General features: G+C 48.8%; 2 protein-coding genes across 3 annotated transcripts in view; both read left to right on the top strand.

The window, feature by feature from the left end:
- The window catches only part of Phf12 (PHD finger protein 12), a 50,857-nt gene extending 35,427 nt beyond the window's left edge, over positions 1 to 15,430 (top strand). The window contains exons 7-15 of one of the 2 annotated variants that reach the window (XM_052755841.1): positions 3,098 to 3,262; positions 7,151 to 7,309; positions 7,835 to 8,630; positions 9,769 to 9,894; positions 10,760 to 10,903; positions 12,251 to 12,349; positions 13,142 to 13,224; positions 13,731 to 13,869; positions 14,210 to 15,430. In XM_052755841.1, coding sequence (XP_052611801.1) covers positions 3,098 to 3,262; positions 7,151 to 7,309; positions 7,835 to 8,630; positions 9,769 to 9,894; positions 10,760 to 10,903; positions 12,251 to 12,349; positions 13,142 to 13,224; positions 13,731 to 13,869; positions 14,210 to 14,544 — 2,046 coding nt within the window. In that variant the 3' untranslated portion in view covers positions 14,545 to 15,430. The other variant, XM_052755842.1, reaches the window with a different exon arrangement.
- Positions 15,431 to 17,457: 2,027 nt separating this feature from the next.
- On the top strand, positions 17,458 to 23,702 carry Dhrs13 (dehydrogenase/reductase 13). The gene is made up of 5 exons (XM_052755853.1): positions 17,458 to 17,679; positions 17,766 to 17,884; positions 19,431 to 19,554; positions 19,716 to 20,027; positions 22,695 to 23,702. The coding sequence occupies exons 1-5, from the start codon at positions 17,553 to 17,555 to the stop codon at positions 23,141 to 23,143; spliced, it is 1,131 nt and encodes a 376-aa protein (XP_052611813.1). The 5' UTR covers positions 17,458 to 17,552; the 3' UTR covers positions 23,144 to 23,702.
- The last annotated feature ends 21 nt before the right edge of the window (positions 23,703 to 23,723 follow it).

Below are 23,723 nucleotides of genomic sequence, written 5' to 3'. Positions count from 1 at the left end.
CAGGACCTCTGAAGGAGCAGCCAGTGCTCTTAACCTCTGAGCCATCTCTCCAGTCCCCTTTTTCTTCCTTTTTAAAAGTTTGCAGTGCTCAAGATTGAACCCTAGACCTTGTGTAGGCTGGGCAAGTGCTCTACCTACAGCCCCCGTACATTTTTTTATTTGAGGATGGTTTTTTCTTTTTTTAATTATTATTTTATGGCCTGGCGGTGGTGATGCACGCCTGTAATCCCAGCACACGGGAGGCAGAAGCAGGTGGATCTCTGTGAGTTCGAGGCCAGCCTGGTCTACAGAGCTAGTCCAGGACAGGCTCCAAAGCTACAGAGAAACCCTGTCTCGAAAAAAAAAAAAATTCTTATTTTATGTATGTATATTGCCTGCATGTATATAAGTGCGCCGTGTGCATGTCTGGTGCCTGTGGTGACTGGGAAAGGTGTTGGAATTCCTAGAGCTGGATTTGGAAGTGGTTGTAAGCTACCATGGATGCTGGGAACTGAACCTGGATCCTCAGCAAGAGCATACCACGGAGCCTTCCCCAGCCCTTGTTTGTTGTTTGTTTGTTTGTTTGTTTGTTTTGAGGGGCCTCCGGCTCACTATGTAGCTGAGAACTTCTGTTTTCCCCTCCCAAGTGCTGGAGTTACAGGTCTGAGTCACCACACCCAGCTTTGTTATTATTGTGTCTGTGTGCACATGTGTGCTCACCAGAGGATAGTGTTTGTAAGTCATTTCTCTCTTCCCTGTGTGGGTACTCGGGATGTAACTGAAGTCAACAGGCTTGGTGATAAGTACTCTTACCCTCTCAGCCATCTTACTAGCTCCTCTTTCCGGTTGGGTTCACCAGGCTTGCTTGGTAATGACCTTTATGCACTGAGCCATCTCACTGTCCCTCTTCAGACATCCACACAGCTTCCTATACGAGAACAGACCTGTTGTCTACCTCCTCAGGAGGGTTAGTCCTTCTATGCAGTCACTGAATGGGGGCAACTTCATTAAAAATAGCCTTTTTAAATTAAACCGTAGGACACACCATGAGGGGCCTGGGCAGTGGTGGCACACACCTTTAATCCCAGCAGCAAGATCTCTGAGTTCGAGGACAGCCTGGTCTACAGAGTGAGTTCCAGGACAGCCAGGGCTGCACAGAGAAACCCTGTCTATAAAAACCAAAAAAGACATACAATAAGGTAATAGAGGTATAGCTCAGTGGTAGAGCAGTTTGAGGCCCTGGGTTTTAGCCCCAAGACAAGGGGTAGAGGGAAAAAAGGGTCAGAGGAGAAAGAATGAGACTCCTGTGCCCAGTGATGCTAACCATGGAGTGACTGTTAGCTCTCACTATGCCAATGTGCTGAGCACTGAAGGATCCTCTGTTAACGACTTGCGTGCAGAGGGCTAAAGGGTAGAGGGGCAGAATGTTTGCCTAGTACATATGAAACTCTGGGTTCATTCCTAGCACTGCTCCTAACACACACACACACACACACACACACACACACACACGAGAGGAAAAAAAAAAAGAAAGAAAAAATTTGCACATACAGAAGAATCACTTCCTTTCTTGGATTCATACCATTCAGAGAGATTGACCTAGGAGGAAGCTTCTCTCTGGGGCTTTCCGTCCTGCTTAAACAGATAAAAGAGCCATAAACAGTTCACCCAAATATGCATCCTAAGGAGCAGCTCCAACAGGTGAAAATTACTAGTTGGTTACTTTTGTTGGCCACTTAGTTTGCTAACGAGGGAGCTGCAGGAACAAAACCTGCTGAGTCTCTAAGATTTACTTTTATCGGGGCTGGAGAGTTGACTTAGCGGTTAAGAGCACTTGTTCAAGTGGGCAGTGGTGGCACGTGCCTTTAATCCCAGCACCTGGGAGGCATAGGTAGGTGGATCTCTGTGAGTTCAAGGCCAGCTTGGTGTACAAAGCGAGTTCCAGGATAGCGAGAGCTGTGACACAGAGAAACTCTGTCTCAAAAAGCAAAAATAAATAAAGAATAAAATAAAATCATTTAAAAAAAAAAAAAAGCACTTGTTCTTGCTAAGGACCCATGTTCCATTCCCAGCACCCAGCTTTCTGTAACTTCAATTCCAGAGCATCCAACACCATCTTCTGGCTTCTGCAGGTACCATACATTCATGCAGGCAAAAGATTCATACACATAAAGTAAAGGAAAAAAATATTTTGTTTTTGAGATGGTCTCTCTCTAGCCCAGGCTGGCCTAGATTTGTGGATCAGACTGTTCTGGAACTCAGATAGGTTCAACTGTCTCAGCTGCCTCCCAAGTGCTGAGAGTGAAGGTGTGTGCCACCATACCCAGCAAATAGTAATAAGTTTTTAAAAAATAGTTAAGATTTATTTTTATTTCTGTGCATGGATGTTTGTGTGAGTGAATGCCACATGTGTGTGGGTGACATCAGAGGACAGAAGAGGAGGGTATCAGACTCTGGAACTGAGTGCAGGTAATTGTAAGCCACTTAGAGTGTTTTCTCTGGAAGAACAGAAAGTCCTCTTAGCCCCAAGCCATCTCTTACCATCCAGATCCTGTCTTTTAAACTAAAGTATAGGGTCAGATACAATAGAAGAGGTCGGAAACTTCTGTCAGCAACTTCTCTTTCCCTTTGACGTTTAAGAGCAGGCCAGAGGTTCTCCTTCCACAGGGGAAGATGTAATATCTGAACTGAGATAAGTTCGGTAATGCTTTCTGGTACCCTGGAGTACGAATAGGGCGGAATGCATGGGATTTTGACCCAGCAAGGCTTCTATGTAGGACAGTTGTTTCTGTAGAGTTCCTTGATGAGTAGGGAGTCTGGTTCTTTGGCTCTCTTGAGGATCAAGGCCAGCATCTCCTTTAAAATCTGTGCTGCTAGGAAGGACCCTGATGAGTTGCCCTGACCTAGAGTACTGTCTGGCTGAATTAGAGGCCCTTCCAGGCTACTTTGCTGTTTCCTAACTCCTGAAAGCCTTTTTAGGGAGCAGGAGTTTCCCTGCCCCATGACAGGCCTTCTCTCCAGACAGAAGGAACCCGTTTTTTAAGTCCAGAGAACGGGGCTAGCTGGAGGGGCAGCACCCTTAGAAATTCAACACAGTGGTATTTCTGCTTGTCCCCAGCTGAACCAGAAGAATCTGACACTGAGCAATCGGTGCCAGGTGTTTGATCGTTTCCAGGACACCATTTCACAGCATGTTGTCAAAGTGGACTTCCTGAACCGAATCCATAAGAAGCACCCTCCTAACCGCCGTGTGCTCCAGTCTGTCAAAAGAAGAAGCTTGAAGGTGAGTCACAGCCCAGTCAGAACAGGCAGGAGGGCGGCTCCGGTGTCTTTCATGGCACAGGAACACACACTGGGAGACTGAAGCCCCAGAGATTCATCTTTGGGGTCTCAGCAAATAATAAATGTGTAGTAATCCTTGAGGATGGTAGTCAGGGTGACAAAGGTTTTGAAATCTGCCCATCCTTCTCCAAAGGATGAGCGCCCTGCAGCCCATCTCACCAAGCCCTGCTGTGTCCACTGTCACATACGTGTTTGTCTTAGGTCCTATTGCTGTGGTAAAACACCATGACCTCGATCTGCTTAGGGCTGGGGGCCGGTCACACCTTCGTTGCTGAGGGAAGTCAGGGTAGGAACTCAAACAGCGCAGGAACTCAAACAGGGTAGGGATTGGAAGGTAAGAGTGGTGCACAGGCCGTGGAGGAATGTCACTCACTAGCCTGGACCTTATGGTTTGTTTTGCGTAGTTTCTTAACAGCTCCCAGGTCCACTACCCACAGGCCACTCTGGAAAGGGCATTTTCTCAGTTGATGTTCCTTTGTCAGAAATGATTCTGACTTACGTCAAGTTAACATAAAACTAACCAGCTTAATACTTGACTGCCACTTCTATTGTCTGTCCCTGTTAATGGTCCCCTTCTGAGAACTCTGGTAAGGTGAAGTTGTGATTGATTAAGCAGATAGCCATGTAGAAGAAGAGTGATCGATATTCAGCTGAAAATTTTAAGAAAAAATGTGTCTGAAGGAAAGTTCTACCTATGGGTCTATGCTTCTAGACTAATATGACAACCAAGACAACTGTAGTCTTGCTACCTAATATTTCTGTGTACTTGATGTTGCTAAACTATACCAAAGAAACTGAGAGAATTTCCTTCATTGAAAAACATGTGTTATTTTCAGAGTTTCAATCTCCAAATTCAGTTGATCTTGAAGGCTTAACACTCTATATCTCCATTAGCAATTCTCAAAAATGGCCACTTGGTGGCAGCCATGTTTTAACAATTACTCCCATCACTTTTAGTGGGCGTCATTCCAGAACTAGCAAAGATGCTTAACTATTGGAAATTGTACAGCATCCTCTTAACTGGGTAACTACTTATCTTTCTATAGGATGGTTTTCTCAAATTAAAGTGTTTCTCATTGCAGGCATAGCATATGAGGTGCTATGCTTCATATCTCTGTTTAAAGGGATCTAAAAATAACCCAAATTGTAATTCATTTACTATGTAGATTCAGAAGATAGCCTGGCCGGGCGGTGGTGGCACAAGCCTTTAATCCCAGCACTCGAGAGGCAGAGACAGTCGGATCTCTGTGAGTTTGAGGCTAGCCTGGTCTACAGAGTGAGATTCAGGACAGGTACCAAAACAACACAGAGAAACCCTGTCTTGAAGGGAAAAAAAAAAAAAAAGAAGATAGCCTAGATGGTAAAGGCCTTGATTAGATCTTTTCATTGGCTTTCCCCTAAATATTTTCCTTACTGTTGAGGAGGAAGTTGGGGTTATAAATTGCCTGAAGAATAGTGTGTTCTTGGACAGTAAGTATGACTGAAGGCTACAGCACCTTAGGACAGTGATAAGATCGATACTAGGAGTGCAGAGGAAAAGCTGCTGACAACCTGAATCCTGTGTCCGAGCCTTCTGCCTTTGCACTCGTCCACAGCGGGCAGCTGGGGTATGGCATGGCCTCCTGCTCTTCCTCTGCTGCTTCAGAAAGCCCATAGCACTAGGTGGTGACTCCCAACTCCACGATCCTTTCCTCTGTGCTCATTCTCACAGATACCTCTTTTTGTTGGTTGGTTTATTTTCTTTTTTTAAGACAGGGCCTTCCTCCTACATAGCCCTGGCTGTCCTGGAACTCAGTATGTATTCCAGGCTGACCTCAAACTCACCAAAATCTGTCTGTCTCTGCCTCTTGGGTGATGGGATTAAAGGCATACGCCACCACGCCTGGCTCCAGGTGCCTTATTCTCACTCTTAAGGCCAAAAGTCTTCTGCCTCTCCAAATCTACTTTTCCCTTGTATTTTCTATTCCAATTAGTAATTGTAATCTCTACTCACATTCTCTGGTCAAAATTCTAGGAATCATTTTCAGTTCCTCTTCCCTTGCCCCATGGGACTGGTTACCAAATATACCAGCTCAAAAGTTCTTCTCAACCTCCAGTTCACAGTTCGAATACTGACTTCCTAGAAAATCTTCCCAATTCCAGGCTAAAATTATGTTCTGGGTGGGGAGTTCCAAGACAGAGTTTCTCTCTGTAGCCCTGGCTGTCCTGGAACTCACTTTGTAGACCAGGCTGGCCTTGAACTCACTGAGATCTGCCAGTATCTTGCCTCCTTGGTGCTGGGATTAAAGGCGTGTGCCACCACACCTGGCTCATTTTCCCTTTTTATTTATTTATTTATTTATTTATTTATTTATTTATTTTTGGTTTTTCGAGACAGGGTTTCTCTGTGTAGCTTTGCGCCATTCCTGGAACTCACTTTGTACAGCCCAGGCTGGCCTCGAACTCACAGAGATCCGCCTGGCTCTGCCTCCCGAGTGCTGGGATTAAAGGCGTGTGCCACCACCGCCCGGCCATTTTCCCTTTTTATTTATTTATTTATTTATTTATTTATTTTGGTTTTTCGAGACAGGGTTTCTCTGTGTAGCTTTGCGCCTTTCCTGGGACTCACTTGGTAGCCCAGGCTGGCCTCGAACTCAGAGATCCGCCTGGCTCTGCCTCCCGAGTGCTGGGATTAAAGGCGTGCGCCACCACCGCCCGGCCCATTTTCCCTTTTTAATAGCACTTCAGATGTACCTGTATTCTATAATGAATTTCCTTGTATTGTGATAACATTTCTGTTTTCCCCCACTAGACTGTGAGTTCCTTGAGGGCAGGGCTTAAGTTTTATATTCATCTCTGCATCTCCAGGATTTGGAACAGTTCCAGACTCCTGAGACACTCAATAATGTTTGTTGGCTATATGAATGAATGACTTTTTGTGTGGCTCTTTCTTTTTTTTTTTTTTGAGACAGGGTTTGTCTGTGTAGCTTTGCGCCTTTCCTGGAACTCCCTTTGTACAGCCCAGGCTGGCCTCGAACTCACAGAGATCCTCCTGCCTCTGCCTCCCGAGTGCTGGGATTAAAGGCGTGCGCCACCACCGCCCGGCTTCTCTTTCTTTCTTATATAATGTAAGTCAGAGTGCGTCTTTTCTTTGTGCAACAAAGAAGTCTTCAGTTGTCTCATAAGTCATGAATGAATGGATGATGAAAACTAACATTGATTAAGTGCTCATTAGTCAGGCGTCTGCTTAATCTTTCCACCATGAATATAACTCCATTTAACTTATTTCTTACTTACTATTCACCCCTGCCCATTGGCACTAGAAACTACAGACCTACAGCCTGGACCATGCTGAAGCTCAGTCCAGTGTCAATCTTGCATATTTGGGACAAAATGGAAGATAGCATGTGGTGGTTTTAGAACTGTGCAAGGGGCCAGGTGGTGGTGGGGCATGCACTCGGGAGGGAGAGGCAGGCGATCACCGTGAGTTCAAGGTCAGCCTGGTCTACAGCGCAAGTTCCAGGACAGCCAGGACTGTTACATGGTTAACCCCTGTCTCGGGAAAACCAAAAAAAAAAAAAAAAGAAAGAAAAACGAGCTGTGTAAGACCTTAGACATTAATGAAGAAGAATGAAAGCCCTCCCTATTGTTCCTATGTCTGTGCTTTTTTAGGGCAGAATGGCTGTGCTGGAGTCACAGGGCAACCCAAAACAGTCACAGCACACTGAGCCTCTTTGTCCTTGGTGGGTCACAGAGTAGAAGGTCACTTGGGCACCAGTACTGCAGAGAAAACAGCGTCTAGTGAGGGCAGAATTCAGCTGGGCACTATCTTTACTCCTATCCTAAACAGGTTCCTGATGCTATAAAATCCCAGTACCAGTTCCCACCCCCCCTCATTGCATCCGCGGCCATTCGGGATGGGGAGCTGATCTGCAATGGGATCCCTGAGGAATCACAGATGCACCTTCTGAACTCTGAGCACTTAGCCACCCAGGCCGAGCAGCAAGAGGTGAGTGGAAGGAGAATTGGTGTTCCCAAATCCATCTGTCTCTTCTGTGTCCCCAGAGCTCCACTGTCTGTCATTCCTACCTCCACCCTGTTCTCCACCCTAGTCCCTAAAAGTTGAGTGACCGTGGAACGAATGCCAAAGGCAAGAGAACAGCATCAAACAGGTCCCTCGTCAGTTCCCCATCTCAGAGCTGGGCAGTCCTGTACTGTAGGAGTAGATGTCAGATCCACGGAGAGGTTAGGTGATCCAGCCAGACACACAGCAGATACACTGGGGTACTTGCTGACTGTTGATCACAAGGGGAGCCTTCAGGGCAGAGCCAAAACAGGAATCTCACATCCCACTGACTAAGGTATACTGCCAAGTGCACCAGTAAGTCTTGCTTGGGAATGAGAGTGGGACCCCTTTGTGGTCAGTTGGAAACTTGTCACAGTGCTTGTCGACTCTGCCGTAGCCCTGGACCCTGTGGCAGGACAGACCAGCACCTCCCGGCCTCTCACCTCCTCTCCTCTCCTTCCGTTGCAGTGGCTCTGTAGTGTTGTTGCGCTCCAGTGCAGCATATTGAAACATTTATCTGCTAAGCAGATGCCTTCGCATTGGGACTCTGAACAGACAGAGAAGGCTGATATTAAGCCTGTTATTGTGACTGACAGCTCAATCACCACCTCCCTGCAAACCGCTGACAAGGCACCTCTACCTTCCCACTACCCTTTGTCCTGCCCCTCAACAATTAGCACCCAGAATTCCCTGGGCTGCTCTCCACCCCACCAACCCCCAGCCCTAGAGGACATCAGCTGCAGTTGTTGTGTGGAAAAGTCCAAGAAAACCCCTTGTGGGACTGCCAATGGGCCAGTGAACACAGAGGGAAAAGCCAATGGCCCACACCTCTACAGCAGCCCCACTGATTCCACGGATCCCCGGCGACTTCCTGGCGCCAACACCCCCTTACCAGGCCCCACACACCGGCAAGGCTGGCCCCGGCCCCTCACGCCACCATCGGCTGGGGGGCTTCAGAACCACACCGTCGGCATCATTGTGAAGACAGAAAATGCCACTGGCCCCAGCTCTTGTCCCCAGAGGAGTTTGGTACCTGTCCCAAGCCTGCCCCCTTCCATCCCCAGCTCTTGTGCCAGCATCGAGAACACCAGCACTTTGCATAGAAAGACTGTCCAATCACAGATAGGACCTTCGTTGACAGATTCGAGGCCTCTGGGCTCACCCCCAAATGCCACCCGGGTGCTCACTCCCCCACAAGCTGCAGGAGACAGTATCTTGGCCACAGGCGCCAACCAACGATTCTGCTCACCAGCGCCATCATCAGGTGAGTGGCCCTCAGCCCCAAATGATCAGGAACAATCAATCCTGTGTTCTTTCTAGCACACAGAGTTAAGAGTCCAAAACATAGTATCCCTATGAATACTTGAGAGGACTTTGATCTCTGTATCAGTGATCCATCTTCCCTTTGTTTCTATGGCAGGAGAAAGGCTGTGTTAGCTTAGCTTGTCCCAGCTATAAGATGGGGCTCTGCTCATTAATTTAGGTCACTTCCCTTAGGGTGGCCTGCCAGGTCCAGCCCTGAACTGCAGCTTGGGTCACTAACCCCTCACCTTCTGGACCTAGTCTTCTGCATGTCTGTTTCATCACTTTAGAAGGCATATGCTATCTGGAACCACTGGGGTCAGTCTGAGGTTCAGGGTGTGCATTCACATACAAGACTAAATCCACACCTGGTACAGATTCTAAGCCAACTCATTTGAGGAATGTTCATGTTCAAGAAACAAGGACAGAAAGCAGTGTTGGTCTGGCCTAGGAGCTTGCTCTCAGCCACATGCCTAAGGAAAATCCCTCAGGTCTGTTCTTGGCCCAGCATAGACTTGTTCGCTCAGCTGTCCCTGGCAGCTTTTGGACCTCAAGGTTGCTGATCCCAGCATCTGAACCAGGTTTCACATGCAGCTCTTACCTCTGGTCTCCCACATGAACTGACATCCTCCTCCTAGTCAGCTAAGAGTCTCAGCAACCAGGTGCCTGGGATTTCTTCCCATGTGAGCCCCTGGTCCTATCTCCTCCTCTGTAATGCCAGTGGGAATAAATTTTGGAACTGTCAGTGGTACTTGGGCAGACAGGGATTGCAGGCACAGGTGCCACATAAGAGTAGAGGGAGCAGGGAGTTAGATGGTGATGACCCAAAGAATGAAGCAACCTCACCACTTGCCCCAGGGTGGTAGATTGCAGCGGTTCTCAGTGCTCTGGAAACTCCTGTGGCCTGGGTATGTTACTGTTCCATCTACCCTTCCTCACCACACGTTTTTAGCTCTAGGAGTTCCAGAGCCTGTGGGTTGAGAATCAAGAAGGGAACATCACCTTGGGTCCGAAATCCAGAACTGTCTCAGCAATGGGGGATTGGACCGGTGGGTTTCCCTCAGGCGACGTAAGTAACAGTCTTCCTGCTCCGTCCCCAGATGGCAAGGTCAGCCCCGGCACGTTATCCATAGGAAGCGCTTTAACCGTACCCTCTTTCCCAGCCAACTCTACTGCCATGGTGGACCTCACCAACTCACTTCGAGCGTTTATGGATGTCAATGGAGGTGAGTGATGTCCCAGTAATGTTCCGTTCCTTTTGAAGAGGGATAAGGAGATGGGGATGCACCGTACCCATTTGGGTAAAAAGAAGGCTCCATCCCCTGTCTCTGCCTTCTGGTTTGCACAAAATATACTCAGAGGTGAAGAAAAGGAGAACACAGTCAAGTTGAAACAGTGGGAAAGAACAGAATCGCATTAGGCAGCAGATCACTTGGTGTTAGCAGAACAGAGCTAGGAGCTTGCTTCCATCTGTGGAAAACCCCAGAGTCAAAGAGAAAAAGCATTGGGTTTTTCTGTACAGAGAGTGGGTAGACAAGGTCCATCTATACCTTGCCCCACAGGCAACTGGGGTTGTTGGTTCTGCCCTTTATTTACTTAAAAACTAGCCTACCTTACAAGAAACCAAGGCACTGGACACCCCTCACTGTAAACACAAATTCTAGAGACAGAGGGATAGCTCAGTTGTCAGAGAGGCCTGAGTTCACCAGGCAGTGGTGGCACATACCTTTAATTTCAGCACTCGGGGGGGCAGACGCAGGCGGATCTCTGTGAGTTCGAGGCCAGCCTGGTCTACAGAGTGAGTTCAGGAAAGGCTCTAAAGCTACACAGAAAAACCCTGTCTCGGGACAAAAAAAAAAAAAAAAGAGAGGCCTGAGTTCCATCCCTAGAATCCACATTAAAAAAGCCACGTGCATGCTTAAATCTCAGCCCCCCTGTCTGATGTGTGAATGACCCTCACTTTTACACATGAGATGCACACTTTCAGATCTTTGTTTGAGCAAAAGTCACTTGCTGGATTTGCCCTATAGCCCTTAATCTACTCCCACGTTCCATTTCTCAGCTTTTGTGATCTCTCTCTTTGGTTGATAGAGATCGAGATAAATATGTTGGATGAGAAGTTGATCAAGTTTCTGGCCTTGCAGAGAATCCATCAGCTTTTCCCCTCCCGGGTCCAAGCTTCACCGGGCAGTGCTGGGACACATCCGCTGCCTTCCGGAGGGCACCACACAGAAGGTGCGCGTGCACACACCTGCCACCACGCCATCAGATCTCCTGTCTGATGTGTGTAAATGACCACCTTGCTCCATGGAGAACACCTCCACTTTCAGTAGCTCAAACTCTTTGTACCTTTGATGGGTTTAATAAAGCACCATGGTTTTTTTTATCAGCCTGAACAAGATGAACAACAACTTTCTGGTCAGACTTGGGGAGTTTGCCATAACTTCCTTTCACACGAGTCCACTCTGATTCACAGCAAAGCAGCTACCAGTACTTGGGGTATACGTTGTATGCTTTCTGTTCAGTTACTTTGTAATATTTGAGTTAGAAGGGTTATGTAAGGTTCAAGGTGAGAAATAGAAAAACAGTAGATAAGCTTCCTGGAAATTCTTCTCAAATACTAATTCTACTTTGTTATCTCTGAGCTCTTAGCCCTCAAGAGCTTTGATGCTTCAGGAACTTAAAATACCATGCCAATATTATCAGAATCCCAAGAGCGTATTAGAAATACAAATTCTGGAGACAGGGCAATAGCTCAGTTGGCAGAGTTTGATTCCTAGAACCCACATTAAAAAGCCAGTTATGGTGGTGCATGCTTATAATCTCAGAGCTGAGCAAGTGGAGACAGATAGACCCCTGGGACTTGCTAGATGTCCAGCCTAGTCTGCTTCTCAAATTCTAGGCCAGTGAGGGACTCTGTCTCAAAAAAAAGAATATGAGAAACAACACCAAAGGTGGTGGGGTTTTTTTGGTTTGTTTGTTTTTTTCATTTATTCATGATCACGTGTGTGTAGATGAGCACACATGAAATGCAAATTTGCAAATTCTAGATCCTCCCATTCCAAATCCAAAATCAGTTTGTGGGGGGGTGGTGGGGGGTGGTGGTGGTGGTGGTGGTGGTGGTTGTCGTCATCGTGGTGGTCCTAGGCATCAGATCCATTGACTTTTACTGGACAAGTACTGTACAGCTAAATTCTATCTTTGAACAGAATCCATGGGCAGTTGATATGCTCATTAAAGCTTGAGAAACATTGGCCTATGCCTTATATTTTTCCATGTTCTCTTTTTATCGTCAGTTGGAATATCCCTGTTAAGTTCCGTTCCTTACCAGGAGCCCAGAAACTTAAAATACTAATGTCCTAACTATCTCCAGTGAAGATCCTTCCTAACCTGTGTTGGAAATGCTGTGGGTGGGGTGAAGCCTCCCCTGAAGCAGCTCTGGGTCAGGTGTGAGTTTGAACATGAGTCACCCAGTGGGATTTTTTCCCTGGCCACCAGCCAAAGATCCAGATTTTGTGGGTTTATGTTTGGGTCACAGGTTGTGGGTTTCTGAATGATCCTATCCCTATGTTTGTCTTGTAGTGCAAAGAAAGGAGGTACAGGCCCGAGCTGTGTTCTACCCCCTCTTAGGGTTGGGAGGAGCTGTGAACATGTGCTATCGAACCCTCTACATCGGGACAGGTGAGCCAGCCAGGAAACTGGGAGGGCACTGGATCTTCAGCCTGATGGACATTTACAGAAGCCCTTTCAGGAGTTGATGGGTCTAAGCAGTGGTTGTTCAGACAGGAGAGACTAAAAACCTAGACAGTCCAGTGGGCTACTTCCTTGGCTCAGGCCTTTTGCTTTAACTGCTACTCAGGAGCATCTGAAACACTGTAGGGAAGGACTTCAAAAAGGGGACACTTCTATCCCTGGGGGTGACAGGCTCACACATAACCCTGTCGAGCTGATTTAAGTTAGGGTCTCCTCTGTAGTTCAGGCTGGCCTTGAATTCATGTCTGTCCTCTTGCCTCAGCCTCTCAAGTACTAAAACTACAGGTGTAGCCCACCACACCCAGAGCACCCCTTATCCTGGAAATGGCCCTTTAAAGTGATACGGCTTAAAGGGCCTGCACTATTGTGTCCACTCAGATGCACCGTCCTCTCCAGTAACTCACTGCTCCATCTGGATAACAGCCACATAGTCTAAAGCAGATTAACTTTAGAACAACAAGGGGAAGTGCTGGACATGTGGCTCACATCTGTAATCCCAGTACTTACGAAACGGAGGCAAAGAGGTCAGGAGTTCAAAGCTACCCCATCACCAAAAAGAAAAGAATAGAAAAGGGGGAAGAATGAAAGAAAAGAGCTCTGGGCTACCTTGAGCTTTCTCCTAGCAGCCACCCAGAAGCTAACTCCCTTCTCTTTGACTTCCCCACACATACACCTTACAGTCTGTTCTCTGCCTTTTCCTTGACTCCTGCCACCTTGCAGGAGCTGACATGGATGTGTGCCTTACAAACTATGGTCACTGTAACTACGTGTCCGGGAAACATGCCTGCATATTCTACGATGAGGTGAGGGGCAGAGATGGGTGGAAGGGAGCTTTCCCAACCCGAGATCTTTCCCTAGCATTGGGCTCTGGGGCAGGGGCAAGAGTGAGAGACCTCTCCTGTCCTCCTTCCCTTGGAGGGAAGACTGTGTAAGGCATTCCACCATGACAAGCTGCTTACCGGAGGAGCAGGCTGTCATTGCAGCTAATGTTGCTCATAGGAACAGCTGAGGGAGGCCGCCTCAAAGCGGGGGAGGGACCAAAATAGAAGGATGTGCCCCTGAGTTTCATCATAAGTATGTGCCAGTGAATATCAGATCAACAGGACAGTGCTGAGGAGGCAGAGGGAGGTGATACGGAGTCAGTAGGGCAGGCTTGCACAAAAAGGTGAGTGGACGAATTCTGAAAGCCACGCTGGAACTGAGGAAGAGTATGAGAGCTTGCTAGGTAGAGCAGCAAGCCCTGTGTCCTCTCCTTCGCCCAAGGCCTCACACAGCAACTACACATCGTGTCTCCCCCCCTCCTCCTCAGAATACCAAACATTATGAGCTGTTAAACTACAGTGAGCACGGGACAACGGTGGACAATGTGCTGTATTCATGTGACTTCTCTGAGAAGACCCCGCCAACCCCCCCAAGCAGTATTGTTGCCAAAGTGCAGAATGTCATCAGTAAGTTGGAGCAGAGGCCTGTGACCACACAGCTAAGGCCCTGGTCACCTTGGTCCTGCCATGCTGTCAATGACCTACAGTTCTTGGCCTTCCCAATCCCATTGGCCAAGCTCATTGTTGGTGGGCCTGGGAAAGGTCACCAAGAACCAAGTGCTGAACACCCACATATGTATCAGACCTTTCTGGGGACTTGAGACTCCACCAGCCCATTCTGAGCATCCCTCAGCCCCGATCATATAGCATAGAGAATGGGGAGATGCAGGGGCCCAGTCCTGCCAATCAGCCCAGATAGGCCAGCTGTTCACTGTTCCCCTCCTATGATCATCCCCCTTTTTCCCAGGGCGCCGCCGACACCAGAAACAGGATGAAGAGCCAAGTGAGGAGGCAGCCATGATGAGTTCCCAGGCCCAGGGGCCACAGCGGAGACCCTGCAATTGCAAAGCCAGCAGCTCGAGCTTGATCGGGGGCAGTGGGGCTGGCTGGGAGGGCACGGCCTTGCTGCACCACGGCAGCTACATCAAGCTGGGCTGTCTGCAGTTCGTCTTCAGCATCACTGAGTTTGCGACCAAACAGCCCAAAGGCGACGCCAGCCTGCTGCAGGACGGGGTTTTGGCCGAGAAGCTATCTCTCAAGCCCCATCAGGGCCCTGTGCTGCGCTCCAACTCCGTTCCCTAGGCCGTTGGCCTGGACACCCACCCAAGACTCCAATGCAAAAATGTACACGAACCAAGCCCGGGTGTTTTCTATACCAGAAACCCTTCAACTACAATCTTTGCATGAAATGAAGAAAACCTTTTGACTGTTTTTTAAGACTTTTTTTCTTTTCTCAAGTTCTAGGGGGCATTTGCACATATATTTGTACTCAACATTTCATGGGAAAGCGGCAGACCCGAGCTGAGGAACAGCATGGGCAGGGAGGGGAAGACCCTGGTCTGGACACTTCCAGCACAACCTCTCACCCGCCTCCTGCTCCCTCCTCCTCCTCGACCACCTGCCTGCTGTTGTAAAATAATCAGAAACTTGTTCTATTTTGTGGCAGTGACAATAGTTTTATATTAAAAGAAAAAAATACAGTTTTCATACAGCAAAATCTATACAATATCATTGTTTTATTTAATATAAAGATCGCTACCCACCCCTTCCATGGTTCCCACCCTACAAGTTATTCTCCCTTTCTGCAGCGGTTGCACTACAGGTAGCTACTGTGTATATGGACAAATGAGAAATGATTTCTTTTTCTGGCTGTCCATCTCTTTTATTTCAAATAAGGAAAAGTGTATTGGATTTTGTGTAAATACATCTAGTGATGCCATTTTTTTCAGTGTTTTTAAAGCTGTACAGTACATGTGGTAGAGTGTTTTTCTCAGATGTCTATTGTAGCGAAGGCGTTTTTGTCGTAAGCCTGTTGTATGTCCTTTTCTGTTCCTGCCACTGCTCAGCCCAGCTCCTTCCCTCCTCCTCTCCACAACTAGTACCAATGTACATAGTAATTGTAATGTTTTAGACTTTACAGAAACTTTCCTGTATTCTGTATATAAAAAACCAAAAATACTTCAAATTATGTTTTCTGCCTGTCTGTCCTGCCTGTCATCACCTTAGAGGGGACCTTCCCTGGGATCGCACTTTTTGCACCTTTTGAACTATTTATCAGTCTCAAGGAGCCTCCAAGGGAAGCTTGGTAGAGAAGGAAGATGTTAGAGGTGAGCCTAAGCTGGGTGAGGAAAATGAAAAGGTGGGTACTTGGCTTTTAGGGGGTGCTGTTTCTCTGAAGAATTGTAATATGGTAAAATCCATTCTCTAGAGTAGTGGTTCTCAGCCTTCCTAATGCTGTGACCCCTTAATACAATACTTCGTGTTGTGGTGACCCTCCACCATAAAATTACTTCATTGCTACTTTATAGCTGTAATTTTGCTACTGTTAGGAATCAATGTGAAATATCTGACATGCAGGATATCTGATATGCAAATCCTGTGAAAGGGTCATTTGACACCTTCCCCCCAGGGGTCTCCACCCACAGGCTAAGGGCTGCTGCTCTAGACTGTGCAACTCAGTGTAATGTGAACTTTTGGTTTTTCGAGACAGGGTTTCTCTGTGTAGCTTTGCGCCTTTTCCTGGAACTCACTTGGTAGCCCAGGCTGGCCTCGAACTCACAGAGATCCGCCTGGCTCTGCCTCCCGAGTGCTGGGATTAAAGGCGTGCACCACCACCACCCGGCCGTAATGTGAACATTTTATGGTTGTTCTCATCAGAAATACTGCATTACCCTAATTCTAAAGCCCCGGGCATCCTCACCAAGGCAAACTCGTCACTTTCTTCTCGGAGACTAAGGTGATTTCTCAGGAAGTTCTTCTGGAGAACAGTCTCCCAGAAAACATCTGTGTTCTGACACTGTTCTAAGTGATACCTACTCATGTACTAGTCTATTGCTGAGGTTCGACGATGAGTTTTTACACCCACAGCATCTACAGTTGTGCTCCAAGTACACGGTGCAGTTAAATAGGGGTTTCTCTGGTCTCAGAAATCTGACCCTGGCCTCAAAATCCTGGTGCAGTTATTTCCAGGCCATCTACTGCCACTACAGGAAAGACTCCTAAAGGCAGGAGCTCTGTATTCTGCTCAGTGTCAACAGGTTATCCACACTGCTAGGCATGTCATAATTGTCAAACATCAAGTGTTAAGTCACTGTGCTAGGCAAATTCCTTCCCACCCGGAGTGCCTGCACCCACGCCTCTCTAGCTGTCCCAGTCCATCTTACCCTCAGTCACTTCTCCTGAGTAATGGGGTGTCTTTGTACTTCTGCTACCTGTGATAACTGTTCCAGAGACAAATTACCTCCTGACTCTGCCTCTTTCTTCCTTTTGGAAGACAGGGGTCAGATGGAGGAGCATACCTCTAATACTATTTTGGAGGTTGAGGCAGGAGCATCTCAAGTTTAAGACCAGCCTGGGCTACCTAAAGAAACTACCTCAAAAACAGAGAGAGAAAGGTCAGGTGAAGTCATGGAGTCAGGAAATCACACAGTAGAATCCGGACAACCCTGTCTGCCATGGTGAGAAGCCTCACTGGCCTGTACCAGGAGAGTCCTAGAAGCTGAAGGCTGGGATGATGAAAGGATGAGAAATTAAAGAATCGGTTCATTGAAGGGAAAGCGTCCAGGACCGACTCCAAATACACGGGCCCATTCATGTACATAGGACTCCAGACTGAGACACTGAGCTACATACTCACACCTAGAGTAAACAGAGATGTTCATTCAATCACACGCGTTGGTGGAGACTGCAGATGCAGGCACAGCCTGGAGGGACTCCCGCCATGGGCACAGACACCTACGCAGTGCTCTCACACCGGCGCGCGCCCAGAAACCAGAAGCACGCCCAAATCCTGAGCGGTGATCTTAAGGCCACAGGCATGCACACACCCACCAACCAGTCCCTCACGCACATGTTCCCTGTACCTACCTGGCACACGCTCCCGGGAGTTCACGAGCCTAGGGGGCGCTCCCAGGGCCCCAAAGATGTTCGCCCAGGCACGCCGCCAGGGCACGCAGACGCACGCCTAGGGGGCGCTCGCACGGCCCACGCGCGCGCGCGCACACCCCTGCACAACCTCCCGCCTGCCGCCGCCCTCGCGAGGCCGAAGCGGGAGCGACGAGGCCCGGGCGGGAGTCGGGAGCTCTGCCGGCATGGAGACGCTGCTGCTGGGCGCCGGGCTGCTGCTGGGCGCCTACGTGCTTGTCTACTACAACCTGGTGAAGGCCCCACCGTGCGGCGGCATCGGCAGCCTGCGGGGCCGCACGGCCGTGGTCACGGGTGAGTTCGCGCGGGCGGGCGGCGGGGAGGCCGGGCGGGTGGCCGCGGCCCGACCGGCTCAGCTGGCTCCCGCCCGCCGCCCGCAGGCGCTAACAGCGGCATCGGGAAGATGACAGCGCTGGAGCTGGCGCGCCGGGGAGCGCGCGTGGTGCTGGCCTGCCGCAGCCGGGAGCGAGGGGAGGCGGCCGCTTTCGACCTCCGTCAGGTGAGGCCACCGGGGGACGCGGGGCGGGCGCGGTGAGCCTGGGACACGGAGGGCGGAGCAGAGCGACTCGAGGGATCGAGATCGGAGAGGAGAGAGCGCACTGTCTCTTAAACACTGAAGAGGATGCGGGGACACACAGGGGTGGAACATCAGAACCAAACCCGGGAGGAGACTACAGAAGAAAGGAGTCGCTAGCCTTGAGATGGTTAAGGATCAGAGAGAGTTCATGAAGCCAGGTGTGGTCCCAGCCCAGGGCCAGGAGCTCAAGGCCAACCTGGGCACAGGAAAGACAAGGAAATGGTTAGGCTAATGAAGAGCCGCAGAAAGAACAGCAGGTGCAAATGCCCTGAGACAAGAGAGTCTGATTTGGGGGGGAGGGGGGCGGGTGAGGCGGGGAATGAGAAGAGAGGAATGTCCTAAAGCTCTGAGCCACAGCCAGCTTCTGGAGGCCCTATAGATCCCATCGAGGAGTTTAAGACAGCTGAGCTCCGAGAAGACTCTTCAGTAGGCTCTGGACCATCCCGGTGGCTTTTTGGAATGGATTACTCATAGCTGTGTGGTACCCAGACTGCAGAGAACAAGAGTAAGAGGGCCGGTCTCAGCACACACCTTTAATCCTAGCGCTTGAGAGGCAGAGACAGGTGGATTTCTGTGAGTTCAGGACCAGCTAGGACCACATTGTAAGGCCCTGTCTCAAAAAAAAAAAAAAAAAAAAAAAGTGATTAAGACCAAAGTCTCTTAAGAAAACTCGTAGCTGGACAGTGGTGGCCCACGCCTTTAATCCCAGCACTCGGGAGGCAGAGGCAGCTCTGTGAGTTCGAGGCCAGCATGGTCTACAAAGCGACTTCCAGGAAAGCTACATAGAGAAACCTTGTCTCGAAAAACCAAAAAAAGAAGAAGAAGAAGAAAGAAAAAGAAAAAAAGAGAGAAAGAAAGAGTGCTCATTACAGCTGGTCATGGTGCACAACTGTAATTCCAGCAGAAGAGGCTGAGGAAGGGAGCTCATGAGTTCCAAGGCAGCCTGGGCTACAGAGCAGAAGCTGTCTACAAAAGGCGAAAGGCTGTATGTAGTAGATTTTAAGATAAATGATAACAGAGGGAGGAGATGGTAATAGCAAATATCTGCACAGTGCTGACTGAATATTTTACATGTATTAACTCTGTAGCTCAGGCAGGTCTTGAATTCATGATCATTTTGCCTCAGAGTCCTGAGTAACTAGGATAACCAGTGTATGCCACCACACCAGACATAACATGTATTTTATCTGACTTAATCTTCACAGTTCTTTTTTTTTCCAGTAGAAAGTATTACTATATCATCATCATCATCATCATCTCATTTAACAGTGGGAAAACAGAGACCCAAAAAGATTAAGTATCTCGTCACACTCTAGTTAGAGGCAAAGTTGAGATTTGAATCCACACACCCATTGTACTCTGAGGCACTGGGGCAGGTTTTAGTCATAGTGGGTAGGCTCTCAGATGCCTGGAAGAGGGAGAAGAAGGGAGGTACCTGATAACAATCCTAGCCCTTGCTGCTCCACAGGAGAGTGGAAACAATGAGATCATCTTCATGGCCTTGGACTTGGCCAGTCTGGCCTCAGTACAGGCCTTTGCCACTGCCTTCCTGAGCTCTGAGCCAAGGCTGGACATCCTCATCCACAATGCAGGTGAGAAGCAGCAGGCCCTGCAGGGGGGTGGCTGGTGGCCTGGAGAGGTAAGCCCCCCAGCTTGACCTTACCAGGGGCCAGCAGACGCGTCTCGCAGATGGGGATTCTGTGAGACCCATGGGGCACCTGAAACAGCAACTCATGCCTAGCTTCTGCCCTAGGGATCAGTTCCTGTGGCCGGATTCGGGAGGCCTTTAACCTGCTGTTGCGAGTGAACCACGTTGGCCCCTTTCTGCTGACACACTTGTTGCTACCCCGCCTGAAGTCGTGTGCCCCCAGCCGTGTGGTGGTAGTGTCCTCAGCTGCCCACCGGCGTGGTCGTCTCGACTTCACACGTCTGGATTGCCCAGTGGTGGGCTGGCAGCAGGAGCTTCGGGCATATGCTGACAGCAAACTAGCCAATGTGCTGTTTGCCAGGGAGCTTGCCACCCAGCTTGAGGGCACTGGTGTTACCTGCTATGCGGCCCACCCAGGTGAGGCCTGACTGACTGCTCTTAATTGCCTGTCATCTGTGTACCGTACTGTGCTAATCCCCAGTCTGTTGAGTCACAGGATGGAAACATGGTCAGGGAGAAACCTGTTCCTTCCTGATCTTGGAACCAGGCTCTCTCCTCACCTGTTTTCTCCCTTTCCTACCTGCAAGCTTGGATGCTGACCAGGTGGGGAATAAGAACAAGACCTTAGGGTTGGGGGTTTAGCTCAGTGGTAGAGCGCTGGCCTAGCAAGGCCCTGGGTTCGATCCTCAGCTCAAAAAAAAAAAAAAAAAAAAAAAAAGAACAAGACCTTGATAGTAATCCTGAGGCTGGGGCTGCATTTCAGTGGTAGAACACTTGCTTTAGTATAGGTAAGACCCTGAGTTTGTGCTGTTTGCTTGCTTACTTGGGTTTGGGGTATTTGCTGGTTTTGTTTTGTTTTGAGACAGGGTCTCACTATGTAGCCTTGGTTGTCCTCAAACACTCAGAGATTTACCTGGTTCTGCTTCCAGAGTGCTGGGATCAAAGGTGTGGGTCACCATGCCTGGCTTCGTTTTGTTTTTTTTTGTTTTGTTTTTGTTTTTTTGTTTTTTCGAGACAGGGTTTCTCTGTGTAGCTTTGGAGCCTGTCCTGGAATTTGATCTGTAAACCAAGTTGGCCTCGAACTGACAGAGATCTGCCCGCCTCTGCCTCCCGAGTGCTGGAATTGAAGGTGTGCGCCACTACCGCCCAGCAAGTTTTTGTTGTTGTTTGTTTTTTAATGTGTGTATATTAGTGCTTTTTGGGCATATGTGTGTGTGGTACCTGTATAGGCCAGAACCCCTTAGAACTGGAGTTAGGGATGGCTGTGGGCATCCATGTGGGTGCTGGAAACCAACTGGAAGAGCAGCCAGTACTCTTAACCACTGAGCCATCTCTTTAGCCCCTGGTTCATTGGTTTTTGTTTTATTTTTTTTGAAATACTGTTTTACTCTGGAGCTCAGGTTGGCCTGACATTCTATGTAGCTCAGTTAAGCCTCAAATTCACCCTATTTGTCTTGCCTCATGCTTAGATTTCAAGTGTAGGCCACCATATCAAGCTGAGACCCTGGGTTTGATCACCAACACCATCAAAAAAAAAAAAGTTATGATGGTGATGATGATAAATTACCATTCAGTCAAGGAGCCCTTTCTTTGTGGTAGCCACTATACAATAGGCATTATGGTGCTGGGACAAAAGCAGTGAGCCAACCTTGGTCTCAGTTCCATCTCCAGGACCTAAAAATTATGCAAAGGAAAATAAAGACCTGCCAGGTGTGGTGGCACAAATGTTTAATCCCAGCACTCAGAGCTCTATAGTGGGAACCCTGTCTCTCTGGACAAAAACCAAAACCAAAGACTTTACCCTCCTATCCAGTGACAGGTGATAATAAAATGATGAGGAAGGGAGGCATAAGAGGGGTCTAGAGTTCTCAGGGTGTTTTGTTTTTGTCAGTGACAGTCAAGGAAGACCTTTGTAAAGGGAAGAATTGAACACAGATCTGAATGAGATAAAGGGATCTTTGAAGCTCAGAAAGCAGATAGCAGACACAAAGGCAGAAGTTCCTGGTGTGCTGTAGGATGGCTGTGAGGAGAACAGAGAGAGTGGGATGATGGGGAAGAGACGAGGTCATAGAGATGGGCTTGAGTTTGGAGGGTTTGAAGGTCCACTTAACTGTTTTACTCTGAGTAAAATAACTGGTCTTTAAAAGACAGTGAATCATCCTCATCTTTAGACACTAGGTTACAATAGTCGAACAACATCTGTCCTGCCTAGCTCTCCAAACTGCATTTGAGAAAACCATTGCCCAACATCTGTCCTGCCTAGCTCTCCAAACTGCATTTGAGAAAACCATTGCCCAACATCTGTCCTGCCTAGCTCTCCCAACTGCATTTGAGAAAACCATTGCCCAACATCTGTCCTGCCTAGCTCTCCCAACTGCATTTGAGAAAACCATTGCCCAACATCTGTCCTGCCTAGCTCTCCCAACTGCATTTGAGAAAACCATTGCCCAACATCTGTCCTGCCTAGCTCTCCCAACTGCATTTGAGAAAACCATTGCCCAACATCTGTCCTGCCTAGCTCTCCAAACTGCATTTGAGAAAACCATTGCCCAAGGCTTCTTTGTAATCACAGTGACAATACCACTAGGAACCTTTATTAAGCTTTTATTACAATTACAGATCCCTGGCGTTCAAAACAGTGGCTGATATACCCTAGGTGTTTGAAAACTGATGGTTAAAGCCAGGCCTTGGTGGCGCATGCCTTTAATCCCAGTACTGGGGAGGCAGAGGCAGGCAGATCTCTGTGAGTTGGAGGACAGCCAGGGCTACACAGAGAAACCCTCTCTCGGGAAGAAAAACAACAACAACAACAACAAAAAAGATGAATGAATGATGGAGACTGGGCAGCAGAGGACACAGCCTGACCACAGCCTGGGGGATGGGAATGTACAGGCCATTAGCATGGTAGGAAGGCTAACGGTAGGAAGTGGGTTAAGTCCCCTTGTGGAGTCCCTGAATACCTGGTGGATACTAACCTGCTTTCCCTGGAACCAGAGTTGCCATCTGCCTTTAGCTGTTTTTCCCCTGCTGTTCCCTGGGGCCCCACGGCGTTCCTCCACAGCTCTTCTTTCTTCCTGCCCACAGGACCTGTGAACTCGGAGCTCTTCCTGCGTCACCTCCCTGGATGGCTGTGTCCCATTTTGCGCCCACTGGCTTGGCTGGTACTCCGGGCACCTCAAGGGGGTGCCCAGACACCCCTGTACTGTGCTCTGCAGGAGGGCCTTGAGCCCCTCAGTGGGAGATATTTTGCCAACTGCCATGTGGAGGAGGTCTCCCCAGCTGCTAGAGATGACCAGGCTGCCCACAGGCTGTGGAAAGCTACCAAGAAGCTGGCAGGGCTTGAGCCTGGAGAGGATGATGATAGCCCTGATGAAGAGCCTCGACCTCAGGATCTAGGGGCCCCATCTTCTCTGAATGCCCCCAGCTCTGAGAAAACCACAGTTTCTGGACCTTCTCAGAGCTATCAGGGCTCACCGGACTTGTCTAAATTGACACAGCCAAGAATTCAGATGCAGGCTGAGTCTACACACTAACTTTCCTAACCCGTAGGCTAGAATGCTTCTGTAGTGCAGTAGGACCCCTCAAAACCTCAGCTGTGTGCCTGGCCACTGAGGGGTTGCCACATTTACCTTGGTGGTTAAGTTTTGGGACCTCTTATGTCCTAAACAGCCCTTTTCCTAGTGAAAGGAAATAAGTACTACTTCCTAAAACGGACAGTAATCCCAGATCCAGGGATGATATGTCAAGACACTGTATTGCTTTGGAATTTGATTTTCAGGTTTCTGGGCTCTTCCCTGAATAATGATCCGCCCCGGGGAAGGGCTGGGGACTTTGCCGCTGATGCACTGCTGATGTTGAACATTACTGAACCAAGGAGCCCTTTTGCAACTTTCTAGCTAGGTAGTTCATTAACCCCCATTTTACCGAGGCGGGACTAGGAAAGGATTCAGGGCAGAGACTGGTATTTGAGCCCCGGGGTCTGCTGTTTGGCAGGTGCCCGAGGGGACGCAGCTCAAGGAGTTACTACTACTGATGGGCCCCAAAGGTGCTAGGGGGGCCAAGCCCCCTGGAATAAAGCGAGTTGACTACAGACGCGCAGGCTCCCGCCTCTCT

Source organism: Peromyscus californicus, unplaced genomic scaffold (genome assembly GCF_007827085.1).
Source record: "Peromyscus californicus insignis strain IS unplaced genomic scaffold, ASM782708v3 Scaffold_3__1_contigs__length_106647218, whole genome shotgun sequence".
NCBI lineage: Eukaryota > Metazoa > Chordata > Mammalia > Rodentia > Cricetidae > Peromyscus > Peromyscus californicus.
This window is presented reverse-complemented; position numbering and strand designations above follow the sequence as displayed.